Below are 10,507 nucleotides of genomic sequence, written 5' to 3' on the forward strand. Positions count from 1 at the left end.
TTAAAATATTATTGGAGGTTCCGGATCCTCTAGAGTTGGCGCCCGTGCTTTGGATAAAAATCCAATTACGGATTAAATTGCGGATGAGCTGTTGAAGTCGTCCATTGTTTAACGCCATTTTGGAAAAATAAATGAACGAGTTAAGGCGAGGATAGAGATGGCCGAAGTATTCATACGTATCGAATAAAATATGATTAGTAATGCATTCAATGAATAAGGAGAAATGTCAGTGGCAAATTTGTTTACTCGTTTCAAGTTATTTATTTAAAATATATTTACGCATCGTGAAAGAATTTTTACGAAGTAAATCATGATTTAGAACTATTGGTCCAGGATATATCGTATTTACTGCCGAGATGTACAGTACTTACTATACTTATAGGAATATTGGAAGTACATTTCAGTAGTATTTTAATAGAAAATTACAATACAGACTACCGTATTGTAATTTTCTATTATGACGGCACGAACTGCTACAGTTTTATTGGTCATCTCGGTGCGGCGTTACGTATCTTAAATTGTGTTTCAGGGAACTTAACCCTATATATTAACAACAAAGAAACGTGCAAATCTAAAAACTTTGTAATAGTATTATGAGTCACTCGACTCGTCTTGACTAATTGTTGATGAATCAGCATTTTGGCCTGTCGATCCATACAGGACAATGGCTAAATTTTACTATTTTATCCGCCCGAAACCTCTCCAAATTGTGGCCAATTTAGATACAGAGAAGAGGAAGGGCAGCTGTATAGATGCTCGCTGGTTTAACTAAAGGATTGAAAGGAGGTACCCAACTCGGGGGTTTCACACGTGTTAGTGATTTATAATCACCAGAACATGGTTATTTTAATATTTTTCAGTTAAAAGAAGATGAATTTTTATTCTGTAACGTTAAATTCTTCTCAAATGGAACAAAGAGTTTAAATTAAGCGTTTACGAAAGCGGTTCTTGCCCTCCGGAGTGCCAACATTGAACTCTTGCCAAGACAAATTCGGTTCTTGGCTTCTACTCGCCATCATTTTCTCCTCTTTTTTTTTTTTTTTGGTTAATTTTTTCAAAATGGATGTCAACAATTAGTTCGATTCGGGAAATTGTTTTATATTATCTTAATTCTTGGCTAAACTGCCCGTTTCCCGTTTCCTATCCTCTACCTTCTCCTCGACCGGGTCGATAACTTTCTACTTTTTTTTTTTTTTATTTCTCTCTTGATTAATTATATTTAATATTAGAATTTTTATAGATCCGAACCTACAGAATTTCGATTAGAAGCGGTTAAATTGGATTTTTATGTTTAAATTTTTATATTTAAATCATAAATCACGATCAATTCGAGAAATGCAATCGTAAAAATCGAATTAAATGAGAGTCAAAGTATATAAAAATTTTAATAATTTTCTACAGCCAAAAAGGAAAGTTTAATTTACGAAATTTTTTCCAAAATAATATTAAAATTTTTTTATAAAAATGGCGCGGTTATTTTTATTTTTCCCGTTGTACTGGATTTTAATTATATTTTTATCCGGAAGATGGCGATAAGTAATTTTAAGCAAGATGGCCGATTTACAAGGATATTCGCCCGATATTATAATAAATTAAATATTTAAAAAATAATAATAAATAAATTCCAAAAAGAAGCGTTGAAATTAATTATAAACGCCTATAAATAGCATAAAAGTAAAATATATATATATATATATATATATATTCGCTACAAGCTTAGTTCAGCAGTTGTTTGTTTACTTTTACGGCGGGTGGCGAAACACTACGTCACAATTACGTTTATTTTATACTTTTATACCCCCAAGTTAGATTATAAACATGAAAATCATTTTTTATTTGCCGAAGGAACGTTGTAGCCCTTATACAGTGGGATTTTGGGAGCGCAGTGCACCCCTTCTGGGGTTTTTCTTGAATAAATCCGGGTACCTGGCGTAGTAAAACATTTTATAAGGTATATTGTTTCCTTTCTGCATCCCTCTACAGATTTATGGATCTGTATATTAAGTTAATATGGTTTATATTTGTAAACTAGAACATAAATTAGTACGCAGTACGACGTACACTACATAAACAATACAAACTGCGAAGTGTGACGTTACGTTCGCGTTACTGTAACTATAAGTGACGTCAAAATATGCACGTTTTTTTTTATTAAGAAGAAAACGAACACGCCCCGTATTAGACGGGCATGTGTTATAACAGGGAACGTAAGTACTGTACGTATCTTTATTTTTCGGGGTAAATACTTGCGAAGATAAAGGGTAATTAAACGTTTTCCAGCGCGTATTAAAGGGGAAAACACGGAAATAAATTCATTGTAGAAAGGAGGAAAGTAATTTCGCCACCTTCGATCAATGAAAGCGTAAATTATACTCCACACCCAAAGGTAAATATCAATCGCTGCGGTTTAAAATAGATGATAGCCTGCACTTAACGCGGTTTACACGGGAGAATGTATCATTTTTTTTTTTTTTTTAAAGTATAACTGAACAGACGCACCTGTTCGGGTATGCCTAAACGTGTGGATAAGTGTGGACAGTTCTATCCTGTAAATGTTCATGTGTTTATGTGTAACACTTTTAGTTATAATTGTAAACAATGAATCACTAGAATCGATACCCTTGTACTTAAGACAGGACTTTCGACTTAACAAATTGCAGACCCTTCCCCTTCTCCACCAGATAACGATATATATATATAAAAACGCGAGGCCCTAAGCTGCAGCTTGTTTATCTTATATGCAAATCCATTTATCAAGCAATACGCAAAGTACTGTTTATATCGATTTCAACTTAATGAAATTTAATTTCCAATTATTATCTACGTTGTATCGATTACGGGACACGTGTTTGTTGTGTTAATACACAGTCATCGTCTTAATCACTGTACAAACCGGAGATATGTACAGCGAAACAAACGATATTTTCACCATAATTGCTACGAAATTTCATACAGCATCTTACGAAAGGTAATAACAATTATCTTTTTTATCTCGATAATACACATAATTTCCTCATTCTTATAATAATCTCGTTATATAAATCACTCGCGGCGGGTAACATTCCGACATTTAACCTTTTGCCCCCTGGCTTTCATTAACTCGCGCCATTTTTTTAAGGAAGAGCGCAGTTAATCCTTCCTTGATCCGGAAGATAATCCTCAGATCATCCCCGGGATCAACCGGGATTTTCTTTAGATGGAGGGGGGTGTTAAATGCCAATATATCGACGTGACGAATGGCGTGATTCCAGGTTAGCAGGGCGCCATTTTCATTTTTCTCCCCCCTTAATTGCTCTGGAGAGGCGACCAACACCCTCATTGGTCGGAATCGAAACTTAACTTGGCATCGTCACACTTTAAAACCAAATACAGTAAACTCCCCCGCCCTTCGACTCGTGGGATTTGGAAGATGCTAAATAGTGTCTTGCCACGAACTCGCGCCATTTAAAGTTCGAGAAGTCGTCACGCTTTCGAAATTAAATTTATTTTCCTTTTATTAAATATTATAATTTTAGTAATGGGGTGACTTTATCACAAACACAGATAAAAAATGACGATGATGAATAAAAAAAATGTCGCCCTTATTTCTAATGGCGCCATCTGTCGCTCGTCTTATAAATCATTTTTCGTAATGTGTTTATTGTAAAAATATACGAAAGGGGGAGGCGTTAGGGGAGAAAAGAACGTCGGACAGGCCCTTCCCGACTTGCTCCGAACGTAAATAAATTTCGAGCATAACCGACGGGGGAGTAGGGTCCCGGCGCTGGATTCCACCCCGCTCGACCTTTGACTCGTATCTGCTTACGTCCATACCACCGCCGTCACCTTTGACCTCCCTAGTGCTAGGCACGAGCGGTGGAAGCACCTGCTTTTCCATCACGCGAAGTTTCTGGTTACAGGCGTATTTTCTTGACGAAAATCGCCACAAGCCAGCGATTGTAGCTACACCCCAAGCGAAATTTCTTCTCGTGTTCACCGGGGGTGGGTCGTTTTCCCCCCAGTTACGCAACACAAAACGTAACAATCGAATTTACGCAAGATCCGCGAACGATCCCTTTCTTCGTAACTTAATTTTGTCGCCTTCCGTCCTGCCAAAAACACGTAAACTAGCCTAAAGAAAGTAACCCCCACGCGCCTCCTGGTGTGTTTCGCCACAATTTAAAACAAAATAAATGTGTAACGAAAGGCTCGCACGTCATTCGTACCTTAACGCAAGAACAGATACACCTGTAGCGAATATCGTTACGCGCATCCCGCATACCTCCAAGACACACCCCTCCCGTAACCGCCTCGACCGAACGCTACCACCCACCCTCGCAAATGGAATCACCTCGACTGGCATGAGGCGCTCGTGTCAGTTTGCAGAAAGTTTGAATCGGGTTATTCGCCGAACCGACCCGTCTTAGCCGGCGACATGAGAACCTGTCGTGTGCCGTTTCTGCCGGATTTTTACTTCACCCTCCTGTGAAGGCCACTCTATCCGATCTTCAACTAAACCGAATCCGGATGAAGTTTACAGGTGAGTCTGGCCTCCCTTAACAGGTTACTTTATTAAAAAAACATACCTTTCTAGTGTCACCCCGTGTTATTTAATCCGCGGCACGCGTTAACGATCATACCATCCCGTGCTAGTTACGTGTTAGGAGGCACCACTCGACGATAATGCCGCTTTCTCTAAGGGGGTTGCGTTCGGAAATTTGAAAGAAATACCTTCTTAATCGCCAACCTGTTAGCGATAGTGTGACGCAGAAGCACGTACCGAACAGGAAACGCAGGCTAAATACTACCCCCTTGTAGTGAGATCTGTCGACACAACTCGGAAATTTCTTACGAAATAATAGAAAATGTCGCCTTTATTTACTACGTAACAATAGTTTAGTAGTGTTAAACACCGTTGTTATGTGTTAATTAGTGTTCGATGCGGTGGCGTTTTTGGTATTCTTAGAATTTACTGGTGTAAGATAAAAGCTGTGTGTGTGTGTGTAGGTGTGTTTGTGTGTGGGAGCTTCTCCACCCCCTTGATCTGTTAATGGGATTTAAGACAATACACTTAATAAGCATATTCCGAGCTGACGATTGCTGATTTTCTTTTATTTTCTTTTTAATAATCGGTAAGCTGAATGAGAGATTTCTGAGCGTGAAGACGTGGAGGGGAGCGTAAATAATACGCGCCTGTGTTCACTGCTTTGTAAATAACGTGCCCATTGAAGCAAGGTGTACTGAGTACACTCTAACCCGGTTTTTGCCCCGCGGTACGGATGAATTGCGTACAGTTTAAAGACGAGTCGGAATTACCCCCCACCTCCTCCTCCTCCTCTTTTTTTCGCGAGAAACAACGCGGAAATTTCACACGATCGAACGTTTTACGCGCAAAAAAAGTGCCAGGATCGCTTCTGCCACGAAAAACTACGCGCGGGTGAAAATTACAATGATTTGTTAAGCCTTTCGAGTACAGCATTGTAGACAGACGTTCCTGTATTTCAAAATAAGCGTTTAAAAGGGGGTAATAAGCGTGAAAGGGGGTGAAAAACAAGCGTTGTAAAAGTGTATTACCAGTTCGATACAAAAAATTACTGGCAAATGTCACTGTTTAAACAAGGAGACATTATCCAATATTAAAGTAAAACACGAGTTTCTATGGTAACCATCAAAACATTTGATATACCATTACTAATTTTAGTACCGAGTTGTGTTATGGTCGAAAGAAAAGACACGTGGGAGCTGGCTTTTTCGACTAGACCAATGCCCAATTGAGTGTATAAAGTGGGTGACGATCGAGTCCATGTCACTATTTTTGGTAGCCGATCGATCGGATTATCAATCACAATATACGATTATCATTCGGTTACGTAATTGGCCTGGTGTCTCACGACTTAGAAAGGTTGCAGATGTTTTCCTTTGTCCATTGCGTAACTGAAGACGAAATTTGAAGACCGTAACATCACACAGAAAAATTTAAAATATATAAAAATGGCCCAATTTTCCAACTGGGTCTAGGTCCGTACTTGCAGGTTAAAACACCATTTTTTTTTTTATTCTTTTGAAATTTAAATATCGCTATGGTAACGGATACAAACACAAGTGTGTGTATATATATACTTTTTTTCCCCTATTTTTGCAGTAACCGATGACGTAACAGATCAATTTCCTTCGTCATGAAGAACTTCGTAGATGGCATTCTCGTTATATTTACGTGTTTCGTCATTGTCTCCCCCCAGCAAGGTGAGTTCTAAAAAAATAATAATAATTTGCGCGTCACCGTGTTTCTCTCTCTCTCTGTCTTAGTTCGTATCGATGAGTTACGTCCTGCACGCGTTACTTTTGAATTATTTTAAAAATGCGAAATTCAGGAAACACGTGATTCATTTCCTTGTTCTAAAATGCATTTTTTCCACCCTTTGCTTCGTATAGGATGACTGTGAATACGTTATTGTTTATATACACGTTCTACGAACAGAAATTGCAGTTTCTTGTTACGATTTCTGCTGTTTATTTTCCCCCTTTATGTTACGTTCTTCTTGATCACACAAGAAGTGTGACGATCTTTGCTGTTTTCTCTGCGTTACGTTACGCATAAACGAAAAAAAAAGAGGTCTAAAACATTCTCGAATGTCTTTGACTTGGCACAGCGAATATTTCGAATACGTTACGTCGAAGTCATTCTACGAAGTAACCGAACACCTCCGTAACGCGACCAAAGTAAGCGCAAAGTCCAGTGTCCAAACTGGAGACGACGATGTATTTATAGGTCTATTTAAGTCTTCGATAAGCTTAATACATTTACGTAACACATAATAATTTATGGCATTTAGAACACAGCGGTAACGGTAACTGGCGACGAGTGTTTTTGGTCGTTAAACCCCAAAAAAAAGTCCAGCTGAGCGCATTACAGAACATCCTGTAAGTCGTACGAACACATAAAGTATTAATCGTTGCAGTGTTTTAATAACAAGGGAAACAAGCTCGAATAGTTACGTCACGTTTTCATTAACACAACAAATCGCCCGCTGGCCAATGGACGGCCGATCTACTTCGTCATTCTCTCCCTCCCTCCCCAATTTTGAAATTGTATTTTATCATCTTAAAGGGTTAAATTCTCGAAATTTCTGGTTATTTTATAATGAAGATAACAGAAATATCTTACACCCCTTTTATCCGTTTGATAAGAGGCTTGTAGACGAAGTAACGAAGCAGAACCGACATCTTATTTGTTTTTTTATTATTATTTACATTTGTTTCCGCGTGTTAACAATGGACCAAACACGAGACTTGTCGTTCAATTCATTGTTAGGATGAGTATTTATTGTTGTACTAAAAAATAAACGACAGTCGCGGGTCCACCAATGACGGAATGGATAAAACCACTTAACACTAGTTGCGGGTTAGAGAGTTTTCCGAGTTTTCTTCACGTGTCTAACACCTAAGAAGCCTTTCCTCGCGGGAGGCCTCCTTCCTTGGAAAGTTGTCACGTGTTGTCTTAAGCTGGCCGGGTCTAAATGCCCACAAAGCGGAAGGGGCCCCCAAAAAACAACAACAATCGGGCGAATCATTTATACAAATAATCCACACTGGAATTTACACCGTAAATATTTTTGTCATATCGAAATCCTCGTGTTTAATCATTGTGCAATTTTAATGCCCTACTTTTTAAAGAAAATGTAAAAGATAAATATTTAGATTCCATTTCATTTACTAAATGCGGGTTTCACTTACGTAAAGTCGAAACGTTACCCGCATACTGCGCCGGGAATTTCGTGGTGTCTTATTATCAATTGTATCGATTAACAAATGTATTGTTTAAAAGCATTGTTGACTCGTTTAATGGCTGAAATTATTCAATAAATGGCACTTGTTAAATTTCGTTTGCATGATTAATTTCGGGATTTTTAATGAATCACAATAAATATTAACAATAGATTATACTTTTCTAAGATTTTCCATCCGAAAGTGCGTACGGAAACACTACAACGGAACTCCCCTGTAATCCGGTAAGCCATTTTAAACTCAATTACTAAATTAATTACTAATTTAACAGTACTAAACCCCGATTTAATTACAGGAAAATGGATGCAACACCACAGAAACCGGAGCTAGTAAGTGTCTTTGTAGTGTTTTTACTTATTTACTGATATTCGTGTAAATCTTCCCGATTTCTTATTAGCAGACCCCGAAACTTCTACGTCTAGCGTAACAAATACAGCACTTTTTGACGAAAACAATGCAACGTTATGCCCCGAAAACGGATGCCAAACTGAATCATCTAGTCTAGAAGTTACAACAGAGGCCATAGGTTACGACAATGGTACCGTTGTCACCCATGCCAACGTTAATTCGAGTGAACCTGTTGAGGAATCGACAACAGTCGTAGGTGGCAACGTAACCGAAGCGGAAACGCAACTACCAGACGTCACCAACTCTACCGAATCTCGAACCACAGTAACAGAAACCAGCACCCAACCTTTAAGTGAAAGCGATTCGTGGGTTAATGTTACGACGTATCCGGACGATTCGTATAATTCTTCTGTTACTGAGGTTGTATCTACGTCTACAGATACAGTAGAAGCGAGTAACTCGTCGTTAATCGTAACAAATGTATCGTCCGAAATGGGAAACTACTCTGAAGTTAACGTAACAACAGAGGCCTACTCCGAAACGGCTACAGAAATGTCTAACCACACTGAAGATACTACGAACGTTACTTGGACTGATACGCCTCTGTTCGATACAAATACCACGTTGCGTAACGCTCCGACAACGGAGTTTCCGTTATTTACAAACAGTACAAACGAGACAACGGAAGCTGTTACCGTCGAAACGTCCGAAACTGTCGACGATTTCAGCAATGTTACGAAAAAACCTCATGAAATTTCGAACGTAACGACAGTTTCCGACAGCCCGACGACAGAATCTGTTACGAATTACACAACAGTTTACGATCTACCGACCGTGACTCCTCACAGAAATTATCTGACCGTGGAAATCAGGATCAATTGTTCGAGTAACGAAGAACAGAGAGAGATTTCGTCGTCCCTGGCCGAATTCCTGAACACGAGCCTGAAGGATTCGAACGAGTGTTACGTTACGAGAAACGTCACTCTGATCGTTCCCAACGAGAAGGTGGAATTCTTAAAAATCTCGCAATTCCTGATGGAGAAGTACCACACCATCCGACTAGTCAGAATATGGAGCAACACTAGGGATTACAACGGGACATTAGACAACGTTACGGTGGTCGATGACGTAACCGAAAGGGAAGTGGTCCTGTACGTTTCGTTAGGCGTATGCCTCGGCATCGTCCTTCTATTGGCTGTGGCCATCACGTGCTTCAAGTGTTTTCGAAAGCGATGGAACAAACCGTTGGATCTGGATGTGCCACACTTGAACCTCCGCCTGGAAGACTACACGTTAACTCGCATCCCCCGGCCCAACACTGTCTATTTGGATTACTATCGGGGCCCCATCATTAACGACAGGTACTCTTCCGCCCCCCTCGGCAATTCCGTCGATTCTACCAATCCCGAAAGGGGGCTGATCCAGCCTTTCGACACCAGCGTGGTTCCCCTAGAGGATGCCAAGAAACTGGAAGAGCTGAGCGCCCCCGTCACGCGCAACGAAACAAATTGCCCCTCCACCCCCCTGCGCACTTTCGGTAGAAAAGACTGGAAGAACGGAGACGGCCTCATATACGAGAATATCATGTCGTCGTCCACTGAAAAACTGCATTCGGATTTTTTTAAGAGCGGGAACCGAGGCCAGGACAACCCCACATTCGCAGCTTAGGGGATCGCCCTCGACAAACACTAGATCTGTATCATAGTTTATCTTTGCCATTATCCGAGCCAAAGATTCAGGATCTTATTGGTCCTTCTCGAAGCATACGAGATGCCAACGTTGTTCTTTGTCCGTACAAATAATAGTTACTGTGTATTTTGTGAAATAAAGTTACACCGTGGAAAAGTTGCCCGTTTTGACACTTCCATGACCACGAGTTAAGTAATTTCTAAATGATTTTCCCATTGAAAGTCCGCCAATGTCCGAGTGGATAAAACTACTGAACACTGGTCGTGGGTTGGCGCCTGTTCAACCGTCACGTGGAGGTTTCCGGGTTTTATTCACTTTAGTAACACCGAAATGGGGGCTAGTCTCCCGTAAGACCTCCCGACAGGCATTCTCCTCGGCCCTATACGAATAAAACCAAACTAAATTTCCACTGAAGTTCCTACCAGTGGATAAACCTCCGAACACTGGTGGTTGGTCGCGGGTTTGCGCTTTGCGTTGAGTTTTCTACACATGTTGACACTTAATAGCGACCAGTTTTCCCATAGAAAGCCCTCCTGGAGGCATCCCCCCGACTGTTGGGTTTCAAAGGGGCTAGATTTGACCCAAATTCCATCATATCAAATCAAGCCCTCCGAAACCCAACATAAAATTGTTTAATTTAACACTTTCGGTATGCAAGGACAACTGACAGCTCACGTGGCACATTCGAAGTCGTACCATAAACACT

The 10,507-nt window shown here is 40.1% G+C and overlaps 1 protein-coding gene across 6 annotated transcripts; it reads left to right on the plus strand.

Moving 5' to 3' along the window:
- The first annotated feature begins 2,202 nt into the window (after window positions 1-2,202).
- LOC136971980 (uncharacterized) lies at window positions 2,203-9,960 on the plus strand. 6 transcript variants are annotated; one of them, XM_067266499.1, is made up of 5 exons: window positions 2,203-2,216; window positions 6,122-6,222; window positions 7,933-7,988; window positions 8,060-8,093; window positions 8,162-9,960. In XM_067266499.1, the coding sequence occupies exons 2-5, from the start codon at window positions 6,156-6,158 to the stop codon at window positions 9,778-9,780; spliced, it is 1,776 nt and encodes a 591-aa protein (XP_067122600.1). In that variant the 5' UTR covers window positions 2,203-2,216; window positions 6,122-6,155; the 3' UTR covers window positions 9,781-9,960. The 6 variants fall into 6 exon arrangements, with proteins under 6 accessions (XP_067122600.1, XP_067122603.1, XP_067122606.1 ...); XM_067266502.1 differs by lacking the exon at window positions 2,203-2,216 and adding an exon at window positions 2,900-2,968; XM_067266505.1 differs by lacking the exon at window positions 2,203-2,216 and adding an exon at window positions 4,296-4,519 and having other exon boundaries at window positions 8,165-9,960.
- Window positions 9,961-10,507: the final 547 nt, after the last annotated feature.

This window comes from Centruroides vittatus, unplaced genomic scaffold (assembly GCF_030686945.1).
Source record: "Centruroides vittatus isolate TY-2023 unplaced genomic scaffold, ASM3068694v2 contig_2747, whole genome shotgun sequence".
Taxonomy (NCBI): domain Eukaryota; kingdom Metazoa; phylum Arthropoda; class Arachnida; order Scorpiones; family Buthidae; genus Centruroides; species Centruroides vittatus.